Source organism: Cherax quadricarinatus, chromosome 1, assembly GCF_038502225.1.
Source record: "Cherax quadricarinatus isolate ZL_2023a chromosome 1, ASM3850222v1, whole genome shotgun sequence".
NCBI classification, from domain to species: domain Eukaryota; kingdom Metazoa; phylum Arthropoda; class Malacostraca; order Decapoda; family Parastacidae; genus Cherax; species Cherax quadricarinatus.
In genome coordinates, this window is record NC_091292.1 from 48,327,402 (window position 1) to 48,354,132 (window position 26,731).

Sequence of the window (26,731 nt, forward strand, 5' to 3'; positions counted from 1 at the left end):
CTCTCAATTATGTCTGGAAACTTTCCCAAATTTTAGGTGTTTTATAAAGTTATTGATTATTTTATGTATATTCTGATAATTATACTTATGTGTACGTGTACCTCAATAAAATTACTGTGCTGGCGTGCAGGTACACATGAGTGTGCTGGCGTGCACGTACACATGAGTGTGCTGGCGTGCAGGTACACATTAGTGTGCTGGCGTGCAGGTACACATTAGTGTGCTGGCGTGCAGGTACACATTAGTGTGCTGGCGTGCAGGTACACATTAATGTGCTGGCGTGCAGGTACACATGAGTGTGCTGGCGTGCAGGTACACATGAGTGTGCTGGCGTGCAGGTACACATTAGTGTGCTGGCGTGCAGGTACACTAATATTAGTGTGCTGGCGTGCAGGTACACATTAGTGTGCTGGAGTGCAGGTACACATTAGTGTGCTGGCGTGCAGGTACACATTAGTGTGCTGGCGTGCAGGTACACATGAGTGTGCTGGCGTGCAGGTACACATGAGTGTGCTGGCGTGCAGGTACACATTAGTGTGCTGGCGTGCAGGTACACATTAGTGTGCTGGCGTGCAGGTATACATGAGTGTGCTGGCGTGCAGGTACACATGAGTGTGCTGGCGTGCAGGTACACATTAGTGTGCTGGAGTGCAGGTACACATTAGTGTGCTGGCGTGCAGGTACACATTAGTGTGCTGGCGTGCAGGTACACATGAGTGTGCTGGCGTGCAGGTACACATGAGTGTGCTGGCGTGCAGGTACACATTAGTGTGCTGGCGTGCAGGTACACATTAGTGTGCTGGCGTGCAGGTATACATGAGTGTGCTGGCGTGCAGGTACACATGAGTGTGCAGGCGTGCAGGTACACATTAGTGTGCTGGCGTGCAGGTACATATTAGTGTGCTGGCGTGCAGGTACACATGAGTGTGCTGGCGTGCAGTACACATTAGTGTGCTGGCGTGCAGGTACACATTAGTGTGCTGGCGTGCAGGTACACATGAGTGTGCTGGCGTGCAGGTACACATGAGTGTGCTGGCGTGCAGGTACATATTAGTGTGCTGGCGTGCAGGTACACATTAGTGTGCTGGCGTGCAGGTACACATGAGTGTGCTGGCGTGCACGTACACATTAGTGTGCTGGCGTGCAGGTACACATTAGTGTGCTGGCGTGCAGGTACACATTAGTGTGCTGGCGTGCACGTACACATTAGTGTGCTGGCGTGCAGGTACACATGAGTGTGCTGGCGTGCACGTACACATTAGTGTGCTGGCGTGCACGTACACATTAGTGTGCTGGCGTGCAGGTACACTAATATTAGTGTGCTGGCGTGCAGGTACACTAATATTAGTGTGCTGGCGTGCAGGTACACATTAGTGTGCTGGCGTGCAGGTACACTAATATTAGTGTGCTGGCGTGCAGGTACACATTAGTGTGCTGGCGTGCAGGTACACTAATATTAGTGTGCTGGCGTGCAGGTACACATTAGTGTGCTGGCGTGCAGGTACGCATTAGTGTGCTGGCGTGCAGGTACACATTAGTGTGCTGGCGTGCAGGTACACTAATATTAGTGTGCTGGCGTGCAGGTACACATGAGTGTGCTGGCGTGTAGGTACACTAATATTAGTGTGCTGGCGTGCAGGTACACATTAGTGTGCTGGCGTGCAGGTACACATTAGTGTGCTGGCGTGCAGGTACACTAATATTAGTGTGCTGGCGTGCAGGTACACATTAGTGTGCTGGCGTGCAGGTACACATTAGTGTGCTGGCGTGCAGGTACACATTAGTGTGCTGGCGTGCAGGTACACTAATATTAGTGTGCTGGCGTGCAGGTACACTAATATTAGTGTGCTGGCGTGCAGGTACACATGAGTGTGCTGGCGTGCAGGTACACATGAGTGTGCTGGCGTGCAGGTACACATGAGTGTGCTGGCGTGCAGGTACACATGAGTGTGCTGGCGTGCAGGTACACATGAGTGTGCTGGCGTGCAGGTACACATGAGTGTGCTGGCGTGCAGGTACACATGAGTGTGCTGGCGTGCAGGTACACATTAGTGTGCTGGCGTGCAGGTACACATTAGTGTGCTGGCGTGCAGGTATACATGAGTGTGCTGGCGTGCAGGTACACATGAGTGTGCAGGCGTGCAGGTACACATTAGTGTGCTGGCGTGCAGGTACACATTAGTGTGCTGGCGTGCAGGTACACATGAGTGTGCTGGCGTGCAGGTACACATTAGTGTGCTGGCGTGCAGGTACACATTAGTGTGCTGGCGTGCAGGTACACATGAGTGTGCTGGCGTGCAGGTACACATGAGTGTGCTGGCGTGCAGGTACATATTAGTGTGCTGGCGTGCAGGTACACATTAGTGTGCTGGCGTGCAGGTACACATGAGTGTGCTGGCGTGCACGTACACATTAGTGTGCTGGCGTACAGGTACACATTAGTGTGCTGGCGTGCAGGTACACATTAGTGTGCTGGCGTGCACGTACACATTAGTGTGCTGGCGTGCAGGTACACATGAGTGTGCTGGCGTGCACGTACACATTAGTGTGCTGGCGTGCACGTACACATTAGTGTGCTGGCGTGCAGGTACACTAATATTAGTGTGCTGGCGTGCAGGTACACTAATATTAGTGTGCTGGCGTGCAGGTACACTAATATTAGTGTGCTGGCGTGCAGGTACACATTAGTGTGCTGGCGTGCAGGTACACTAATATTAGTGTGCTGGCGTGCAGGTACACATTAGTGTGCTGGCGTGCAGGTACACTAATATTAGTGTGCTGGCGTGCAGGTACACATTAGTGTGCTGGCGTGCAGGTACACATGAGTGTGCTGGCGTGCAGGTACACATGAGTGTGCTGGCGTGCAGGTACACATTAGTGTGCTGGCGTGCAGGTACACATGAGTGTGCTGGCGTGCAGGTACACATTAGTGTGCTGGCGTGCAGGTACACATGAGTGTGCTGGCGTGCAGGTACACATGAGTGTGCTGGCGTGCAGGTACACATGAGTGTGCTGGCGTGCAGGTACACATGAGTGTGGTGGCGTGCAGGTACACATGAGTGTGCTGGCGTGCAGGAACACATTAGTGTGCTGGCGTGCAGGTACACATGAGTGTGCTGGCGTGCAGGTACACATGAGTGTGCTGGCGTGCAGGTACACATGAGTGTGCTGGCGTGCAGGTACACATGAGTGTGCTGGCGTGCAGGTACACATTAAAATCACTAGGAGTGTCTAGTCTTAACGCCATATTAATAATAATGATAAATAAGTAAGTTTATTCAGGTATACACAAATGCAGCTGTATTGATTATCATACATATGTGTACACAACATATGTGTACAGAACATATGTGTACAGAACATATGTGTACACAACATATGTGTACACAACATATGTGTACACAACATATGTGTACACAACATGTGTGTACACAACATATGTGTACAGAACATATGTGTACACAACATATGTGTACACAACATATGTGTACACAACATATGTGTACACAACATATGTGTACACAACATATGTGTACACAACATATGTGTACACAACATATGTGTACACAACATATGTGTACACAACATATGTGTACACAACATATGTGTACACAACATATGTGTACACAACATATGTGTACACAACATATGTGTACACAACTTATGTGTACACAACATATGTGTACACAACATATGTGTACACAACATATGTGTACACAACATATGTGTACACAACATATGTGTACACAACATATGTGTGACGTCCAGAATTCTAGAGAAGGCGCTATACTGTTAAGTAGTTAAGTATCTTAATGACAAAAACATTCTCCCCAGTTACCAGTCAGGTTTAGATCTCATTCAACCGACACGTCCCTCATTAATTTGACGGACTACCTGAAAACCGATATGTCGCTAGGGAATTTCATAGGAATGGTAAATTTAAATTAGCAAAAGGCCTTCAATAAGGTCAATCACTATATATTATGTAAGAAGCTACAAACTATCGGCATGAATTCTGTGTACTGGTTTGAGTTGTACCTGAGCAACAGGAAACAAACTGTCAAGATCAACAACACTGAATCAGAACCCTTGCCCATAACATGTGGGGTTCCGCAAGGAAGTATCCTGGGTCCTTTGCTATTTCTGTGTTATGCAAACGACATGCCTATCAGTAACCAATACAAGCTTCTATTGTACGCAGATGATAACGATCTGTTAGTACCAGGTAAAGACCCACAAGACACTGTTAGCGTGCTATTTCTAGAACTAGAGTCCTGTAGCAAATGGTTGATAGACAACAAATTATCACTACACCTCTGTAAAACGGAAGCCACACTCTTTGGCAGGAAACATAAATTGAAAAGGGTATATAATTTTAATGTCCTGTGTAATGGGGAACCTATTATTACAGTAAATTCAGTGAAATATCTGGGAATCCCCTGTGACCCAAACATTTCAGGAGAACTAATAGGAAACAGTGTAGTACACAAAACGAATGCCAGACTAAAATTCCTCTACGGACAGGCACTGTACTCACCTAATTGTACTCACGTAATTGTGGTTGCAGGGGTTGAGACTCAACTCGTGGCCCCGCCTCTTCACCGAGTGTTACTAGGTCCTCTCTCTCCCTGCTCTACGAGCTTTATCATACCTCATCTTTAAGCTATGTATGGTTCCTGCATCCACTACCTCACTTGCAAAGCTATTCCACTTTCTGGTTACTCTATGACTGAAGAAATACTTCCTAACATCCCTAACGCGACGGTCTGGAGTTTTGAGACTCTCTGACCGCGGGTTCAAATCCCGCCCGTGGTATGGTTTCCTAACATCCCTTAGGCTCATCTGGGTCTTCAACTTCCAATTGTGATCTCTTGTTTCTGTGTCCCCTCTCTGGAATATCCTGTCTCTGTCCACTTTGTCTATTCCAGGCAGTATTTTGTATGTCGTTATCATGTCTCCCCAACCTTCCTGTCCTCCAGTGTCCTCAGGCCGATTTCCCTTAACCTTTCTTCATACCACATTCCAGGTAGCTCTGGAACTAACTTTGTCGCAAACCTTTGCGCTTTCTCTAATTTCTTGACGTGTTTGATCAAGTGTGGGTTCGAAAAAGGTACTGCATACTCCAGTATGGGCCTGACGTACACGGTGTACAGTGTCTTGAACGATTCCTTACTAAGGTATTGGAACGCTGTTCTCAGGTTTGCCAGGCGCCCATATGCTGCAGCAGTTATCTGGTTGATGTGTGCCTCCAGAGACGTGCTCGGTGTTATACTCACCCCGAAGATCTTTCTGCTTGAGCGAGGTTTGCAGTCTTTGGCCACATAGCCTATACTCCGTCTGCAGTCTTCTTTGCCCTTCCCCGATCTTCATGACTTTGCATTTGGCGGGGTTAAATTCGAGAAACCAGTAGCTGGACCAGGTGTCCAGTCTGTCCAGGCCTCTTTGAAGTCCTGCCTGATCCTTATCTGATTTAATTCTCCTCATTAACTTCACATAATCTGTGAACAGGGACACTTCAGAGTCTAACTCTTCCATCATGTCATTCACAAATACCAAAAATAGCACTGGTCCTAGGACCGACCCCTGTGGGACCCGCTCGTCACAGGTGCCCACTGAGGTACCTCATCACGTACCATGACTCGTTGTTGCTTAACCATCAGGTATTCTCTGACCCATTGCAGCGCCCTTCCTGTTATACGTGCCTGACCCTCTACCTTCTGCACTAATCTCTTGTGAGGAACTGTGTCAAAGGCCTTCTTGCAGCCCAAGAAGATGCAATCAACCCACCCCCCTCTCTCGTGTCTTCTGTTACTTTATCATAAAACTCCAGAAGGTTTGTGATACAGGATTTGCCTTCCATAAATTCGTGCTGGTTGGCGTTTATACTCTTGTTCCGATCCAGGTGCTCCACCACTCTCCTCTTGATAATCTTCTCCATGACTTTGCATACTATACACGTCAGTGACACAGGTCTATAGTTTAGTGCCTCTTTTCTGTCTCCTTTTTTAAAAATGGGAACTACATTTGCCGTCTTCCATACCTCAGGTAGTTGCCCAGTTTCAAGGAATGTGTTGAAGATTGTGGTTAGTGGCACACACAGCATATCCGCTACCTCTCTGAGGACCCACAGGGAGATGTTGTCCGGTCCCATTGCCTTTGAGATATCAATGCCCTTTAGCAGCTTCTTCACCTCCTCCTCAGTTCTATGCATCTCATCCAACACTTGTGGTGTATTCCCTGCTGGTGTTCCCCTCTTTTCTGTACTCCCAGAAGCCTTTCTGTCTCAGCTGTAAATACTTCCTTAAGTCTCATGTTGAGCTCCTCACATACCTCCTGATCATTTCTTGTGAGTTCCCCACCTTCTTTCCTCAACCTGAACACCTGGTCTTTGATTGTTGTCTTCCTCCTGATGTGGCTATACTGTAGTTTCAGGTCAAACTTGACTTTCGATGCTATGTCGTTTTCGTACTGTCGCTGGGCCTCCCTCCTTGCCTGTGCATACTCGTTTCTGGCTCTTCGACTAATCTTTGTTTTCCTGGCTCCTTTGCCTCCTGTAGCTTTTCCATTTTCTGGTGCATTTAGTTTTTTCCTCCTTGCACCTTCAGGTAAACCAAGGACTCGCTTAGGTCTTCCCGTTATTTCTATTGCCCTTGGGAACAAACCTTTCCTCTGCCTCCTTGCATTTTGATGTTACATATTCCATCATCTCGTTTACTGACTTTCCTACTAGTTTTCTGTCCCACTGAACCTCCTGCAGGAAGTTCCTCATGCCTGTGTAATCCCCCCTTTCATAGTTTGGCTTTTCCTATTCAATTCCTGTTACCCTCTTCACTTGTAACTCTACTATATATTCAAAACTCAAAACCACGTGATCACTAGCTTCAAGGGGCCTCTCGTAAGTGATGTCCTCAATGTTAGAACTGCTCAGGGTGAACACAAGGGCAAGTCTTGCTGGTTTATCCTCCCTTCTCTCTCTGGTAGTGTCCCTGACATGTTGATGCATGAGGTTTTCTTGTACCACATCCATCATCTTAGCTCTCTATGTTTCGGGACCTCCGTGTGGCTCCAGGTCTTCCCAATCGATCTCCCTATGGTTGAAATGGCCCATAACCAGTAGCTTTGCTCTACTCGAGTCAGCTCTTCTTGCGTCCACCATTGCTCTGTTGTTTTCTTCTGTTGGCCTCCTGCAGTTCTGTGGTGGGTTATACATCACTCGAATGAATACTTTATGCTCCCCAGACTGAATTGTACATACTATGTAGTCCCTTTCTCCAGTCTCATCGACGCCTTCCATTTCCTCAAATCCCCATCGGTTTTTTATGAGCAGTGCAACACCTCCTCCCCCTCTACTCCTATCTTTTCGCAGGATCTGATATCCTGGTGGGAAGCTTGCGTCTGTTATTGTATCAGTGAGTTTCGTTTCTGTGACTGCTATGATCTCTGGGAATTTCTCACTGATTCTGTTGTGCCACTCCTCATATTTATTCATTATTCCATCTGCGTTCATGTACCAAACCTTCAGCTTCTTTTCTATCACTGTGGTCCTGGGAGAATATTGGGGTTGGGGGAGTGGGAGCCCTGGTGGGGGCCTATGGGGGTTTGTGGTGTGGGTGGGGTTTGTTATGAGGGGTTGGGGTCAGAGTGCCCATAGGGAGCAGCTGTAGGGGTGAGGTTTGTGATGTGGGGGTTGGTGGCAGAGGGAACAGTGTGTGGGTTTTGGTTTAGATTGCTCAGTTGCATTGGAATTGTTGCGGTTGGAGTCCTTCTGCAGGAGTTTCTGGGGAGTGTGTTTGCCCTTCCTCCTGGGTCTGGGTCCTGCTCATCTTCATCATTGCCTCTCATTCCTCGTTCGTTCTTCTTTTGTTCTTCCTCCCTTTTTTTGAGCTCTAACTCCCAATCTTTCCCCCCAGGTTCATCCACCAGGTCTCTGGTTTCCCCCCTCTTAGGTAACCCATTTTTTTACCACAGAGAGAAGCTTATGTATTTTACCACAGAGAGAAGCTTATGTATTTTACCACAGAGAGAAGCTTATGTATTTTACCACAGAGAGAAGCTTATGTATTTTACCACAGAGAGAAGCTTATGTATTTTACCACAGAGAGAAGCTTATGTATTTTACCACAGAGAGAAGCTTATGTATTTTACCACAGAGAGAAGCTTATGTATTTTACCACAGAGAGAAGCTTACTTATTTTACCACAGAGAGAAGCTTACTTATTTTACCACAGAGAGAAGCTTACTTATTTTACCACAGAGAGAAGCTTATGTATTTTCAGGGTGTGTGTGGGGTGGGGGGGGAGTGAAAAGGCTGGAGGAAAGAGAGAGAAGCGAAAGGGGGAAAAATGGGTAGAAAGAAAGAGAGAGAGAGAGAGAGAGAGAGAGAGAGAGAGAGGAGGGAGGGTGGGGGTGAGGGAAAAGACTAGGGGGAGAGAGAGAAAAAAAGAACGAGAGGGGGAGAGAGAGAGAAAGGGTAGAAAGAGGGGGGAGAGAGAGAGAGAGAGAGGAGGGTGAGGGAAAAGGCTACTGGAGAGAGGAAGAGAGAAATGTAAGGGAGGGGGAAGAGAGAAAGGTAGAAAGAGGGAGAGAGGGAGAGAGAAGGGTAGAGAGACAGAGAGAGGAGGGTGGGGGAATGGACTATGGGGAGAGAGAGAGAGAGAGGATGGGGAAAAAGCTATGGGGGAGAAAGAGAGAAACGAGAGGGAGAGGAGAGAGGAGTGTGGAGAAATTTTCTCCAGGAGGGGGGTATCAGCCCCCTTCAGCCCTTTCAGCCCCTTCAGCCCCTTTCAGCCCTGAGTGGCCAAGCCCTCAGAAGGGGCGAGTGTCTTGTTTACTGCTAGAGTGAGTAATTGATCACAGATGCTATGCCACGTAGTCAAGTGACCTCTGCTCCTTGCAGCGGTGTTGCAAAGTGTATTTTTATAAGAGACAGTACATCTCTTACTTAGCAGGACAATTAAGGAAAATCCTGCTCCCACTTTATTACCATAGTAAAAATATTGTTGTCTATGCTTAAGACAGCAAGAAACAAACATTCTGCTTTGCTTCATCGAGGAGGTGACAAGGATGCAAGGTACTAGGTCAGAGTTTTTTTTTTTGTGCTAGGGCAGTGATGGCTTGGGGCGGTGTGGCGACGCCAGACTAACTTTGACTCTACTACGAGTGACACTGACGCCAGGATAGCCAACAAAGAACATTGATCTGTGCATTAGTGTGGACAAAGTGTCTCACAAAACACGATAAACATAAGAGAAGTGTTATCAGCTTCTCTTGTGATACATTGTGAACAATAAAGACAAATCTTGTGGAACATAGTGTACCAGTGTGCGCTTCCTAGACAATGGAAGACGTGGACATCCAAGGACACTTCAGCTTCTATCAAGTCACCGATACCTGTCGAAGGTGTTGAGAACACCATAGCTCACGTTACAAAGAGCAAGGTATGTTACGAATTTCTTGTAGATCGGGGGATTGCGCAATTCTTGAGTCACAAGGAGTTTGTAATCAACCTATAATCGGCAGTAAGGTGTGGACTTTTGAGTCCAAACAAGTAGGTATTTCGTCAGCCATCATCGAATGAAATATGCTGACATAACACCCCCTAGGGGTAATTTATACTTACAAATTGTATCTCTTGACAGCCCAATGTTGTGATGGTTTTGACAGCTTCTAGACCTTGTCTGCAGGGGCGGCTGTGTAGACGATTTGCTGTCATTTATCAGCTAAGTGTTCATTATATATAGTTATAAATTATATCTTAGCTGGTAAGGCCAAAATTCTCAACAGAATTTGGTCCTTCGAACCGGATGAAGACCACACTGTGGTCCAAATATGTTGTACTACAGTGTACAAATAACCTATGAGCCAAGGTCCTTCGAAAAAAAGCTGTAAAACTAGTGTTTTACAATATAAATCAGTATAAATGAGTCCCTCCAGACTCAATCACAGAGAATGGGCAGGCAAAAGAAAACGGGCGCTCACCCAGCGTTCACCCAAAAGAAAACGGGGGCTCACCCAGCGGACACCCAAAGAAAACGGGAGCTGGGTGACTCACCCACATCCTGCACCCACTGCTCCAATCTGGAGAAATTGCTGATTAAGACAACACCACCAAGTGATGATGTTTGTCTGAGTGTATATATATACACAGTGTTTATAATGTTTATAGACAGAAATTAAGAGACAAGATTGTGTTAAAGTTTGTTTCTTATAGATCTACCTGTTGTATTAAAGGAACTTATATATAAAGTGTAAGCTTTCAAAAATATATTAACAGTGAAATTTATATATGTGTAAGTAATATTCACGTGTGATTTACAGTTATACAGTGACATTTATAGTGTATAGTGAATGAAGTGTATAACATCGTTATTTACGATTAATCATCATGGTCAGGCTGACACAGCAAACAACCCATAAACACCAGACACATGTACCCTGTACCCTTCATGGTCATTGACCCTGAGGTTAAGCTTAGTGGGTCAGTAGTGTCTGACTCGATTATTGCTGACTTAAGCATAACAAAAACTCAGCTGTCTATAGCAGTACAGTGTTTTATAAACACTCTAAGTGTGGTGCTAGAATTTTCAGTATACCATTAAAATGGCTTGTTTGAAAACTCAGTTTCAGTCTTTACAGACTAAGATTACACAATTAGAAAATCTAATTTCAGTCTGTCTAGGATTAACTCAAGATACAAACATAGATTTTGATGATCTTGAGGTCAAGTTTGAATTATTTACACGTCTGGAAATAATTAATTCAGACTATACACATTATGAAAATAAATTTCTTGAATCAGATCCATCTGAGGATGAAATTAAAAATGTTTGGGATACTTTTAGTGATCAACAATTAAGGTGGACAGGAGTACAGGCTATCTGCCGTAAAACTCTGTCACAGAGACCTACTATAACTAGTGGGCAACCACCTGTTACACCTGTAACAACAAGTGTCCCATTACCAAGCTTACCTACATTGTCATTACCTATTTTCCAAGGTCATAATTATGAAGAATTCATTAGTGGTTTTCAATCCATAGTAAATTCACGAACTGACATAGATGAGATTGCTAAGTTCAATTACCTTAAATGTCTTGTGAAGGGAGAACCCTATGAACTGATTAAGTCATTTCCGGTGGTCAAAGGCAATTATCAAATAGCCTTACGTGTCTTAGCAGACAATTACTTCGATGCTGACAAGGCTAGAATTAGACATGCAGTCTTAATATCAAGCTTAAAGCCACCCAAACATTGTTTTTCAGACTTACAGGCATTTAGAATTACATTAGACAATAGTCTCAGATCTCTAGATGCTAAATATGACCTAAGACAATATGATTGGTTTATCAGTGGTATTGTACAAGATAAGTTGTCACCACAAACTATTGAACGATTAAATATTATGTTCAATAAACGCTATTTCACTTGTGAAGAAATTAGCAATGGTTTACAAACAATAGTTTCATGCATGCAAGCAACGAGACAAGATGAAAAATCCACAAATCCAGTGGATAATAAACCTTCAACTCAGTATAAAAAGAGTATACCTACTCCCACTAAACCACATAATGGGAAATCCCATATAGGCATTTATCAAGCTGTGAATACAACAGACAGTAAACAAACTGTCATACATAAATGTACTCCAAAATGTGTACTTTGTGATGGAACACATTGGGCACAGTATTGTATTCAATACACATCAATGGAGGCACGTAAACAACGTGTTCATCAGCTGAAAAGATGCATCAAGTGTTTAGGTGAACACAAGGGAGGAAAATGCTCACTGAAGAAGTGTTTTAAATGCAAGGGTATGCATCATACAGCATTATGCCCAAATACTTTTGCTGAACAGCAGAAGACTTCCACAGAATCAGGAAGTCAACAAGCAACAGCATTAAATGTGAGAGATAAGTTTAAAGCAACTGCTCTCCCGATAGCTCGAGTTGAGTTATCTAATAAATTACACAAAACCAATGTGCTAACATTATTTGATCAAGGCTCACAAAGATCCTTCATAAGAAGAACAGTGCTGCAGACACTGAATAAACAACCCTATGCCAAAGTACAGTTAGATATAGCTGGTTTTTTCCACAATTCTGGTAAACAGACATATGACCTAGCCAGAATCACTGTTGGTCTAGGAAACAGGAAAAAGACAGTAGAAGCTGTGGTAGTAGATGATTTGCCTAAGTCTGTGCAGATCCAGGGATTAAAAGAAACAGTTGCAGCACTGAAAGCAGCTAAGGTCAAGTTAGCCTGTCCTGACATACAGACGGACACAATTAGTCCAATTGATTTAATCATTGGAAGTGATTATTATCACTGTTTTGTGCAAAATATAGTAAGTAAACATGATGTTCACTTACTGAAAACAGCAGGAGGCCACATGATATGTGGTCCCATTCCCTCTCAAAGTGGGAAAGAAGCTGATATTGATTCAATGGAAAATGTACTAGTTACGAGAATAACCGCTGATCATGTACCACAGCAAAAATTATCATTACTGGAAGAAATGAATGAACCAGTTGATAAGTTGTGGGATTTAGATGCGATAGGTATTGATGTAAATAAACCAAGCCCACAAGAGTCTCAGACTTATAATCAATATTTGGACACTGTCAAATATAAAGATGGACAGTATTGGGTTAGGTTACCATGGAAATTAAATCCACCACATCTGCCTAGCAATTATCGCATGGCTTTCGGACAGATGAAAGCACAAATACATGAGCTCAGGAAGAATCCAGAGCTACTGACTGTCTATGATAATATCATACAAGAACAGTTGGACAATAAATTCATTGAGGAAATAGTCGAAGATAAGTTGAAGACAAACGCTCATTATCTCCCGCACCATGGAGTCAGAAAAGATTCTGAAACCACTCCACTACGTGTTGTATATAATTGCAGCGCACGTGCAAATAAAGATGTAGCAAGTCTTAATGACTGTCTGATGACCGGACCCTCACTAACTGAGAAGCTTGGAGACGTGCTTATGGAATTTCGCACAAACCCATATGCCTACACGGCTGATATTTCCAAAGCTTTCTTAAGAGTAGGACTACAAGAAATAGAGATTATACTCGATTCTTGTGGCCTGAAAATCCACATGATCCCCAAAGTCCTGTGAAAACTTATCGTTTCAAATCAGTATTATTTGGTGCAACATCCTCTCCATTCTTACTAGAAGCTACTCTAAATACACATTTGAAGAAATCTGAAAGTCCCTTCAAAGAAATCTTAAAGAAAAGTTTCTATGTGGACAGTCTTCAAGGTACTGTGAATAAAGAGGAAGATTTGAAATCCTTATACAGAGAAGCTAACAAGGAGATGAAAGAAGCAAATATGCCTCTAAGGATGTGGAATACAAATTCAAAGCAATTAAGGGAACTTATCAAAGAAAATTTCCCTGAAACTGAAATTCCTGATTGCAACAATATGCTGGGACTTAATTGGAACACACAGGAAGATACTTTGAGTCTCAAAAGGATTAACAATAAATCATGCAGAACACTCACTAAACGTAGTTTACTGTCAGAGGTAACACAATGTTTTGATCCTCTAGGACTCGTCTCACCAATTACCATAAAGGGTAAAATGCTTATGCAAGATGCATGGAAACTCAAAATTGGATGGGATGAGAACTTGCCTCTAGAAATGAGTCAAGCATGGGATGAAATATCCAGGGAGTTTAAACAACTTCATCAAATTAAATTTCCCAGACAAATAGGTCAAGAGGGAAACAAGTACACATTACATGTGATGCGTCAACCAGAGGTTATGGCGCTGTAGCTTACATGAGTAATGCTGAAGGAAGTACATTAATTACTTCAAAGGCCAGGGTAGCACCCTTGAAGGTCAAAACAGTACCACAATTGGAACTGACAGCAGTCTATGTAGGTACAAAATTAGCTGTCTATCTCAACAAAGTACTTGATCATCTCACTATTGAAAAAACCGTGATCTGGAGTGATAACGAAGCAGTTCTCCAGTGGTTAAGAAATAATAAGAGTAAGCTGGTCTATGTACAGAACAGAGTAGCAGAAATAAAAGAGATGCAGAGAGATTATCTCTTTCTCCACGTCTCTACCCAAGATAATCCAGCTGACATGTTGTCACGTGGCGTCCCACTCAAGAAATTTGTGGATAATAAATTATGGCTCCACGGACCGAACTGGCTCTCTAATGAAAATAGCTGGCTTCAGCAAAAAGCTCACATTATGCCAGAAGAAACAGTCTGCTTGAACACAGCAGAAATAAGTTGTGTAAATACTGCAGACACAACAGAAACAGTCATTGAGTTACAGCTCTTGTCTTTAAATTCAATAAAGGAATAAAACCTGATTATGAATGTCTTGAACCCATTAAATACTGGATGAAACTAATACAGAAAGATGTTTTCTCTACAGAATATAAATTTCTAGAAACACAAGATAAATCTCCAAAGAAACCTGTCATGATTAATTCTTTAGGACTTTATCTCGACTCAGAAAAGATTATAAGATGTCGAGGAAGAATTCATAATTCTTCAGTACCTAAAGAAGCCATACATCCAATATTGATCCCCAAGAATCATTGGCTAACAAAACTGATTGTGCAAAACGCCCACAGTAACGTGTTACATGGTGGGGTAGCTGACACTTTGTCATATACGACAATCCTACTGGATACCTCAAGGTCGACAAAGTGTGAAAAAACAAATAAAGGACTGTATTACTTATCGTCACTACGATATGCGAGTATGTCAGTATCCAGGTCCACCTCCATATCCCTCTGAAAGAGTTTGTCATATCACTCCATTTGAGGTTACAGGTGTAGATTACACTGGACCAATAATTTTAACCAAAACAGTTTACAAAGTTCCCATCAAGGTGTACATCTGTTTGTTCACTTGTGCTACGACTAGAGCAGTACATCTAGAAGTAGCCACTGACATGTCTGCTGAAACCTTTATCAAATTATTCAGAAGGTTTGCAGCCAGAAGGGGATGTCCCAGACTGATGATTTCAGATAATGCAACGAACTTTGTTGCTCGTGCTGCTTACATAAGCAAGATCTTTGATCAACCAAAAGTACAACAGATGCTGAATCAACGCAGTTGTCGTTGGAGATACATTCCTCCTAAATCTCTATGGCACGGAGGATTTTATGAAAGAATGATCAGCATTGTAAAACGTTGTTTAAGGAAGACTCTTCATCGTCAGATAATTGACTTAGAAGATTTCCGTACAGTTGTGACTGAAATAGAAAATAGAATCAACAACAGACCTCTAACTTATGTTACCGATGATCTGGACAATTTAGAAGTGTTAAGTCCATCTCATTTATTCCATGGCATAAGGCTCGAACCTGTTCCTCCCATGAATGATAAAGAAATCATAGAGGATCGTACTTATTTCGAACGTGAGCAACTCAGACGTAAATTCAAACACCTTAATAAAGTGATTGAACGTTGGGAGAAAATTTGGCGAGAAGACTATCTCACCTCATTGAGAGAACACTTCTATGGAGCTGGTGTTCCTGAAAATTATAAGTCCTTAAGACCTGGTGACATAGTGATTATCGACAATGATGGTCCGAGGTCCCAATGGCCACTTGGAAAAATTGTGACCATATATCCTGATGCAAATGGAATCATCAGGACAGTTGATGTTTTAAGCAAAGGTGTAGTGAATATGCAGACAATAAATAAACTAGTGCCGTTAGAATTACACAGTGTTGAAAACAAAATTAGTGATTCTCCAGAAACCACACAGACCAAAGCTGTTCACAAAAGACAAGCAGGAGTGGTGGCGAGTGAGAAAATCAAATTAATGTTAAGTGATGAATAGTTCACCTGCAGCGAACCTTCGCCGCCCCCCAGTGTGGAGAAATTTTCTCCAGGAGGGGGGTATCAGCCCCCTTTAGCCCCTTTCAGCCCTTTCAGCCCTGAGGGGCCCAGCCCTCTCAGAAGGGGCAAGCGTCTTGTTTTCTGCTACAGTGAGTAATTGATCGCAGATGCCGTACGAGTATGCGACGTGGTCAGGCGACCGCTGCTCCTTGCAGTCCAGTGTTGCAGGGTGTATTTTAATAAGAGACAGTACATCTCTTACTTTAGCAGGACAATTAAGGTAAATCCTGCTCCCACTTTATTACCATGGTAAAGATAGTGGACATTGTTGTCTATGCTTAAGACAGCAAGAATCAAACATTCTGCTTTGCTTCATCGAGTAAGTGGCAAGGAAGCAAAAGTACTATGTCAGCTTTTCCTTTGTGCAAGGGGTAGTAACGGCATGGGGTGCTGTGGCGTCTTCAGATTACTTTTGACTCTACTGAGAGTGACACTGACGCCAGGATAACCAACAAAGAACGATCTGTGCGTTAGTGTGAACAAAGTGTCTCATAAAACACAATAAACACTTAAGAGAAGTGTGATCAGCTTCTTTAGTGATAAGATTGCGAACAATAAAGACAAATCTTGTGGAACATAGTGTACCAGTATGCGTATTCCTAGACTATGGAAGACGTGGACATCCAAGGACACTTCAGCTTCTATCAAGTCACCGATATCTGTCGAAGGTGTGAAGAACACCATAGCTCACGCTACAAGAGCAAGGTAGGTTACGAATTTCTTGTAGTACGGGGGACTGCGCAGTTCTTGAGTCGCAAGGAGTTTGTAATCACCCTATAGTCGGCAGTAAGGTGCGGACTATTGAGTCCAAACAAGTATGTAATTTGTCAGCCATCAGTGAATGAAATATGCTGACATAACACCTCTTAGGGGTAATTTATAATCTTACAAATTATAACTCTTTACAGCCCGTTGAGAGATGACTTCGACAGCTTCTCAAGACCTCGTCTGCAGGGGCGGCTGTGCAGGCGATGAGCTGTCTTTCTAAGTTACGTACAAACTCTTTAAACTTAGCTGGTAATGACATTTCTCAACACCCGGTGAGGGTAGAAACATGGAAATAAGTCACTGACTTTTTTGGGTTATCCTAGGTTCTCTACTCATATGCTGCTATGTATGATAATTCTGTGTAACTGTATTTGTGTATACCTGAATAAACTTACTTACTTACTTATTCTTTGCACCGGTTGTCTATCTTCCCAATCAGTAAAATGGGTACCTGGGAGTTAGTCGACTAGTGTGGGTCGCATCCTGGGACACTGACCTAATTTGCTCGAAATCCTCTGCATGACAAGGGGTTTTCTATGTAGTAGTATGTCATTGATGTCAGCTAGGACTGTATACCTTGTACATGTACTTGTAGAAATGAAGATATTATTATTATTATTATTATTATTATTATTATTATTATTATTATTATTATTATTATTGTTATTATTATTATTATTATAATCGAGTTATTCCCCTTACGCCTTCGTTTGTTTGTTTACGTTCTCGGCATCTCTCCTCCTTTCTCGTTTACTCGTTCTCTCTCGTTTACGATTCATCTATGGGTAGTAGTTACAAATAATTAGGCTCAGTGAACAAGGTATGTCGATAGTAATAATAATAATCATAATCGTTCTGTGGTGCTTTTAAATTTAAGTCGAATATTTTGTGTAGTTATTGTAGCAGGTGTGGGAGCTACCAGGTGTGGGAGCTACCAGGTGTGGGAGCTACCAGGTGTTGGAGTTACCACACCTCACTTACTACAATAATTACTACTCACGACACCCTGCATTAAGACTACAAATATTTTAAGGTAAGTAATGAATGTACTGTGTAGGTATTTTACTTTTTATCGTTTTTGTAATGCCTAATTCTACTGTTAATTTATTATATGTTAGTGTAAACTTTTTATCTAGCATTTATAAGTGGAAAAAATGGCACTCCGCTTTACGGTGATTTCCGCTTTACAGCGGTAGCCTGGAACCAAACCTGCCGTGTAAGTTTGGTCCTACTGTATGCATGTATGTAAATGGTATTTTAGATCAGATTGAAACCTGAAACTGTGCATGCTGCATCAAAGTACACAGTATTTATTCCACAAAGCCAAGTTCCATTTAAGTGTGGGTTTTTATAGATTCTAGGCCTTTCCAGGGTATGGAACATACTTATCTAAGGTCTGTCTGTGTAGAATAATTACGTAAAATACATTAAAGTAACTGATAATGTATTGGTATAAGTAATGCGTAAAAGAAATAATGGTCATCTCCTCTCCTCCTTTATAATTGAACGTTTGTACGGTATCTGGTTATTAACAATTTTCTTGCTATTTTTATTTTTTCGTTAAATGAATTAATCAAAGATCCAAGTATATACTTGTCATTTAATGTTTTAAAACTATTAACTAATTGTTTCAGAACTCAGGCTTGTACGTCTTCACTGACCTCACCGTCGAGACCAGACCTTGTGAAGAAACAGGTATTATAAACTATTTGTATTTTACTCACCACTATTTTTGTGTACATCCATCCGTATTTATCAATGTAATTATCCTGTAATTTTTGCAATACATGTGCAATTTCTGTATATTTCTTCATCATCTTGTATATTTGCTCACATTCTCCACTTTTGGGATGAAAATTGAAGCACAACAATACTACTACAAGGAAAGCTGTGAAATCCAAGTAAATTGCAACAAAATACTCATTGCAGTGCAAAATGCGAGTAATTATAATCTTATGGGTATTTTTTTTGTCACGAAACTTACAAATTATTAAAAATAGAGCAACCTATAATTCACCTATATTCACTCTAAAAAAATTTCATTATATAAAAACTTGGTAATGTATATGGTTCCTTTTGTATTGCTTATTATTGTTTACTGTTCCTTGAAAAGATAAGAAGGAGCAGAGGATCGCAGATGAATGAGGAGGCTTTAGGATACTGGATATGTAAACGAAATGTTTACGTTGAATGATGTAAATGAACAATATTTAGATAAGGGAAAAGATGTTTTCGTTGCCTGTATGGGATTTGGAAAAGGCATATGATAGAGTAACTAAGGGAGCAATATGAAATAGGTTGTAAGTTACTGAAAGCAGTTAAAACTTTTATGAAGGTACTGAAGTTCAGATAAGGGTATGTAGAAGAGAGAAATTATTTTCCAGTAAAACTTGGTGTTGTAAGAGAAGTGAACGCTGGAGTAAGCCATACCTCGGGTGGGGTATGGACCCGCGGTCAGAGAGTCTCAAAACTCCAGACCGTCGCTTTAGCCACTGGGCCAGCTAGCTAAATAAGATTAATCCAACTAGGTATATTTATACACCATAGGAAGGTTAGCATTGGCACCACTGTGACCACAAATGCAAGCTTTTATAGACGAATCTCCCGCTAGCATGGCCGTGACGAACTCTAGCTCAAGTCCCCTCAAAGCCGTCAACATGACTCACGAAATCGTAATGACACAATTGCAACCAAGCCACACCACTGCTGGGGTTTGAACCCGTGGTCAGAGAGTCTCAAAACTCCAGACCTAGTTGGATGAATCTTATTGAAGCTAGCTGGCCCAGGAGCCAAAGCGACGCTCTGGAATTTTGAGATTCTGACAGCGGGTTCAAACCCCACCCGTGGTATGGTTTGCAATTGTGTCATTACGATTTCGGGAGTCAAGTAACGCTGGAGTATTAGGTAGAGGTGTGGGATTGTCTCAGTTGCTTTTATCTATGCCACTGCTTTCGCAAGATTCTGAAAAGAAGATGCAATTTTTGGTAGACGAATATGGGAGGGTATGAAAAAGAGGGAAATTGAGAGTGAACATTGGAAAAAGCAATATGATAAGGGTAACCAAAAATTTAGATAATGAATAATTGGATATCAGATTAGAAGGATGGAGTATAGACGAAGTGAATTGTTCAGATATTTTGGGAGTGGAACCCCGCTCGTCATAGGCGCCCATTCTGTTGCCTCCCTGCCAGGTATTCTATGATTCATTTCAGTACCCTTCCTGTTATGCATGTCTGATCCTCTAGCTTTTGCACTAATCTCTTGTGAGAACTGTGTCTAATGCCTGCTTGCAGTCCAAGAAAATGCAATCTACCCACCCCTTTCCCTTGTCTTACTTCCGTTACCTTGTCATAAAATTCCAGTAGGTTTGTGACAGAGGATTTTCCTTTTCTGAATTCATGCTGGTTGTTGTTTATAAGAGTGTTCCATTCTAGGTGCTCCACCGCTCTCCTCCTGATAATGTTCTCCATGGTTTTGTATACTGTACACATCATTGACACTGCTCTGTAGTTTAGTGCCTCATATCTGTCTTCTTTTTTAATAATGGGGATAACCTTTGCCGTCTTCCATACCTCAGTTGCCAGTTTCAATGGATGTGTTGAAAATGGTTGTTTGTGGCACATACAGCATCTCTGCTCCCTCTGAAAGGGCCCATGGAGAGATGTCCAGTCCCACCGCCTTTGGGGTATCAAGTTCACTTAACAGCTTCTTTACTTCCTCCTCGGTTGTGTGTATTTCACCCAGCACTTGTTGATATATTCCTTGTTAGTGTACACCCATATTCTGACTTCCCAGAGTCCTTTCTGTGTCCACTATAAATACTTCTTTCAATCTCATGTTGAGCTCCTCACATACTTCTTTGTCGTTTTGTGTGAGCTCTCCACCTTCCCTCGTCAGCCTGATTACCTGGTCCTTGACTGTTGTCCTCCTCCTGATGTGGTTATACAACAGCTGTGGGTCAGACTTGGCTTTCGATGCAATGGCGTTTTCATACTGTCGTTTGGTCTCCCTCCTTATCTATGCATACTCGTTTCTGGCTCTTCGACTAATCTCTTTATTTTATTTGGTCTTTTTTCTTCTGTACCTTTTCCATTTTCTAGTGCACTTAGTCTTTACTTCCCTACACTTTTGGGTAAACCAAAGGTGTAGAGCTCGTTCTGGTCTTCCTATTATTTCTGTTGCCCTTGGGAACAAACCTCTCCTCTGCCTTCTTGCATTTTGTCATATAATCCACCATTTCGTTTACCGATTTTACTGCTAATTCTCTTTTCCACTGAACTTCCTGCAGGAAGTTCCTCATGCCTGTGTAGTCCCCCCTTTTGAAGTTTGGCTTTTCCCAACCTACTCCTGTTACCCTCTCCGCTTGTAACTCTACTATGTATTCAAAGCTCAGAACCACATGATTACTAGCTCTGAAAGCCCTTTTAAATGTGATGTCTTCAATGTCCGAGCCACTCAGGGTGAATAAGAGGTCCAGTCTTCCTGTTTCATCCTCATCTCTCTCTCTCTTGTAGTGTCTCTAACATGTTATTGCATGAAGTTTCCCAGTACCACATCAATCTTCTTGGCACTCCATGTTTTGGAATCCCCATGTGGCTCCAGGTTTTCCCAGTCAGTCTCCTTGTGGTTGATATAACCCATAACTATAACTTTGCTCTACCTGTGTGAGTGCTTCTGGCCACCTCAGTTAGTGTGTCCACCATTGGTCTGTTGCTCTCTTCACATTCTTCTGTTGGCCTCCTGCAGTTTTGTGGCGGATTATACATGACTACAATGACTGTCTTACGCCTCCCAGACTGAATTATACATACTATGTAGCACCTTTCATCCATTTCCTCCATTTCTTCAAATCCATCGGTTTTAATGAACCATTCAACTACTCCTCCCCCTCTGCTTCCTCTATCTTTCCTCTGGATCTGATATCTGGGTGAGAAGATTGTGTCTGTTATCATCCTGGTGAGTTTCGTTCCTGTGAGTGCAATGTCTAGGATGTGACCTTGTTTCTTTCACGGCACTCCTCACATTTATTTGTTATTCGTATAACAAACCTTCAACTTATTTTATAAAAGTGTGGTCTGGGGAGATGTTGGGATAGGGGGATCAGGAGACCTGGTAGGGAACTATCGGGTGTTGCTGTGAGGGTGGAGCTTGTGATGAAAGAGATGGGAACAGTGGGTATGGTGTGTAGGTTTTGGGTTACATTGTTTGGTTGCATTGGTGATATCATGGTTCATGTCATTCTGTAGGTGGTTCTGAGGGAGATTTTATTTATTCTTCCTCCTGAGTCTGGGTTCACCTGCTCATCACCGTCTTTGCCTCTTTCTTTCCTCCTTGCCTCTTTTTAACCTCTCAGTTTCTGCCTTTCTACTTGTGGTTTCCTGTGGTCGAGGTACACCCTCCTGTACATTGGTATGTCCCTAGTCATGCTTTACCCTGCAGGATCCTCTTTCGAGCCGTTTTTGCCTTGAAAATCACTTTGACTGGTCGTTTTTTCCTCTTGCAAATCACCCTATTTTCAGAAAATTTGTCAGTTGGGTCATATCATCCTTCCAAATTGCTTTCATGATTTTTTCATTCACTTTTTTTCTTCCTGCTTTATAAGTTTCCTTTCCAACTTCCTGGATTCTGTAAACAAAAACTATTTGTGTGGAATTTATTTTATGTCTAATATAATTTTACTGGACATGTGATAAATAAATACAACTGTCCATAATATCGTAAAAATATAACATTTTATAACCATGAGCAACATTTTTCTTTCCATTATGGCGGCGTCATCCTCACTGATGCTTTTCTTGGTCTGTCACAGCTCCTCCCACTTGGTCTGTCACAGCTCCTCCCTCTTGGTCAGTCACAGCTCCTCCCACTTGGTCTGTCACAGCTCCTCCCACTTGGTCTGTCACAGCTCCTCCCACTTGGTCTGTCACAGCTCCTCCCTCTTGGTCAGTCACAGCTCCTCCCACTTGGTCACTTGGTCACAGCTCCTCCCACTTGGTCTGTCACAGCTCCTCCCACTTGGTCTGTCACAGCTCCTCCCACTTGGTCTGTCACAGCTACTCTTGGTCTGTCACAGCTCCTCCCACTTGGTCTGTCACAGCTCCTCCCACTTGGTCTGTCACAGCTCCTCCCACTTGGTCTGTCACAGCTCCTCCCACTTGGTCTGTCACAGCTCCTCCCTCTTGGTCTGTCACAGCTACTCCCACTTGGTCTGTCACAGCTCCCTCTTGGTCTGTCACAGCCCTCTTGGTCTGTCACAGCTCCTCCCACTTGGTCTGTCACAGCTCCTCCCTCTTGGTCTGCCACAGCTCCTCCCTCTTGGTCTGTCACAGCTACTCCCACTTGGTCTGTCACAGCTCCTCCCTCTTGGTCTGTCACAGCTACTCCCACTTGGTCTGTCACAGCTCCTCCCTCTTGGTCTGTCACAGCTCCTCCCTCTTGGTCTGCCACAGCTCCTCCCTCTTGGTCTGTCACAGCTCCTCCCACTTGGTCTGTCACAGCTCCTCCCTCTTGGTCTGTCACAGCTACTCCCACTTGGTCTGTCACAGCTCCTCCCTCTTGGTCTGTCACAGCTCCTCCCTCTTGGTCTGTCACAGCTACTCCCACTTGGTCTGTCACAGCTCCTCCCTCTTGGTCTGTCACAGCTCCTCCCTCTTCGTCTGCCACAGCTCCTCCCTCTTGGTCTGCCACAGCTACTCCCACTTGGTCTGTCACAGCTCCTCCCACTTGGTCTGTCACAGCTCCTCCCACTTCGTCTGTCACAGCTCCTCCCACTTCGTCTGTCACGGCTCCTCCCACTTGGTCTGTCACAGCTACTCCCACTTGGTCTGTCACAGCTCCTCCCACTTGGTCTGTCACAGCTACTCCCACTTGGTCTGTCACAGCTCCTCCCACTTGGTCTGTCACAGCTCCTCCCACTTCGTCTGTCACAGCTCCTCCCACTTCGTCTGTCACAGCTCCTCCCACTTGGTCTGTCACAGCTACTCCCACTTGGTCTGTCACAGCTCCTCCCACTTGGTCTGTCACAGCTCCTCCCACTTGGTCTGTTACAGCTCCTTCCACTTGGTCTGTCACAGCTCCTCCCACTTGGTCTGTCACAGCTCCTCTCACTTGGTCAGTCACAGCTACTCCAACTTGGTCTGTCACAGCTGGTCTGTCACAGCTCCTCCCACTTGGCTCCTCCTCCCACTGTCACACTTGGTCTGTCCTCCCACTTGGTCTGTCACAGCTCCTCCCACTTGGTCTGTCACAGCTCCTCCCACTTGGTCTGTCACAGCTCCTCCCACTTGGTCTGTCACAGCTCCTCCCACTTGGTCTGTCACAGCTCCTCCCACTTGGTCTGTCACAGCTACTCCCACTTGGTCTGTCACAGCTCCTCCCACTTGGTCTGTCACAGCTACTCCCACTTGGTCTGTCACAGCTCCTCGCACTTGGTCTGTCACAGCTCCTCCCACTTGGTCTGTCACAGCTCCTCCCACTTGGTCTGCCACAGCTCCTCCCACTTGGTCTGTCACAGCTCCTCCCACTTGGTCTGCCACAGCTCCTCCCACTTGGTCTGTCACAGCTCCTCCCACTTGGTCTGTCACAGCTCCTCCCACTTGGTCTGCCACAGCTCCTCCCACTTTGTCTGCCACAGCTCCTACCACTTGGTCTGTCACTGCTCCTCCCACTTGGTCTGTCACAGCTCCTCCCACTTGGTCTGTCACAGCTCCTCCCACTTGGTCTGTCACAGCTCCTCCCACTTGGTCTGTCACAGTTCCTCCCACTTGGTCTGTCACAGCTACTCCCACTTGGTCTGTCACAGCTACTCCCACTTGGTCTGTCACAGCTCCTCCCACTTGGTCTGTCACAGCTCCTCCCACTTTGTCTGTCACAGCTCCTCCCACTTAATCTGTCACAGCTACTCCCACTTGGTCTGTCACAGCTCCTCCCACTTGGTCTGTCACAGTTCCTCCCACTTGGTCTGTCACAGCTACTCCCACTTGGTCTGTCACAGCTACTCCCACTTGGTCTGTCACAGCTCCTCCCACTTGGTCTGTCACAGCTACTCCCACTTGGTCTGTCACAGCTACTCCCACTTGGTCTGTCACAGCTCCTCCCACTTGGTCTGTCACAGCTCCTCCCACTTGGTCTGTCACAGCTACTCCCACTTGGTCTGTCACAGCTACTCCCACTTGGTCTGTCACAGCTCCTCCCACTTGGTCTATCACAGCTCCTCCCACTTGGTCTGTCACAGCTACTCCCACTTGGTCTGTCACAGCTCCTCCCACTTGGTCTGTCACAGCTCCTCCCACTTGGTCTGTCACAGCTCCTCCCACTTTTTAACGTTGCCAGATAGTGATTTCAATATATCAGAGGAAAAATATCAAAAATAAAAAAATCAGAAAAAAAAGCACCGGGGATATACTAACTTTGGCGACATCCTAAGAAATGTTCTGTTGACTTTAATTCGTTGTAAAAACTTTGAACAAGTATGAGATTTACACCAAAATGTTGTCATATTCTTGGAGTATTTTTCTCTAAGCTTAACTAATATTTCGAATACTATTGATTTTTATTTTACTGGATAGCGCCACTCGTGGGCAATACCTCCCTCCCCCTCATTAGACAAGACAGTGATGGACTGAGTGATGGTGAAAGTATTTCTCATTTTTCATGTCATCCCACCTCGGTGGGAGACGATCGGTGTGCTATAAAAATTAATTTCTGGTAATTTTTTTCTTTTAATTTAATGCCATACACAGCTAAAAATATATTTTGGTCGTAACTTTGAAGCCAGGGACTTCCCCGGCCCGCACTTACCCCAGCCTATTTTCACAATCCATTTACCGAAATTAATGACCATTGTATTTCCGATGATGTGTGATGAAAGAATGATGTCCATGTTTTGTAAAACCCAGCCTCATGTGCTTCAGTGAGTGTGAAAGGAATAGTGCAGAGTGTCACATTAGTTTGTATTGCTGTTTAATATTTGAGCTGAAGATCTTAAGTGAATCACACGGAAACTAATATTCCAGTTTCTTCAAATAAATAATAAATAATAAATAATAAATCTTATTCAAATTTATAATAAGAATCTTCACATTGATGCTAAACTGAAGACGTATTGTCTTTATATTTCGGAGAGATTAATATCCCATACTAAACTATCATTGGGTTTGAATCTGCTCAGAAGTTGCTTGTTCAAGTTATCTGCATTGAAAAGTTTAAGCCATTTGGATGAGGCGCTCAGAAATTATCGTATAGAATGCAGCATTTCACAATTTCTTCTAAAAAAGAAGACAAAATTGGATTCACACTGGCCAAAATTAATCCAACCTGTTCTCTAGAAAAGACTGACTAGCTAGTATTTAAAGTTTAAGTAATAAGCTAGTAGTAAGCATTTGAAGTTTTTAACAATAGTCTTGAGAGCACACAGATGTTATTAACATTATAGGAATAATATGTAGATATACCTTTAAGATAACCTAACAAAAACAAATACTGTTGCTTATACCTGATCAATAGAGACACTTTCCAGGTATTTCACAGAAATCAGTTTGAACAATACTATCAGTATATTAAAACTTACACAACCAAAAACAGCAAAAATTTGAAGCGACGATAAAATCCATTCTCTACATAATGCGTAGAATCCAACACAATTTTTGTTATTCATTTAATGCGATGCATCAGCAGGGGCATTCAGGTTTGATAAAAAGAGAGGATTAGACCACTACCGTCATACTGAAGAACATTGCATGTGAAATTGTCGAACTTGATCACGACTAAAGATGCCTTCATCGCCGACTCCTTCAGTGACGATGATGTGGACAAGATCGTCACTACTCAAGCTACGAAGGCACTCAAAGATCGAAAGTTTGAAGTAGTTTCTTCCCCGATTCTGAGGAAAAAAGAGCCAGTGTTTGTTTGAGAGGCTGGATCATCGAGGACCAGAATGAATGAACCACCGTAGACGAGATGACGAAGATTCGCCACTCCTTCTCAATGCTCAACGTTAGTTTCATCGAGGTGTCCGTGGCCTCGTAAGCTCCCAACGAACGTCTTTGCGTCTCCAATAACCATATCTACCCAA

The 26,731-nt window shown here is 43.5% G+C and overlaps 1 protein-coding gene across 1 annotated transcript in view; it reads left to right on the forward strand.

Moving 5' to 3' along the window:
* The window catches only part of LOC128687922 (pregnancy zone protein), a 245,182-nt gene that overhangs the window by 156,397 nt on the left and 62,054 nt on the right, over window positions 1-26,731 (forward strand). The window contains exon 10 of the mRNA XM_070085814.1: window positions 18,294-18,354. Coding sequence (XP_069941915.1) covers window positions 18,294-18,354 — 61 coding nt within the window. The remainder of the gene's footprint in view (window positions 1-18,293; window positions 18,355-26,731) is intronic.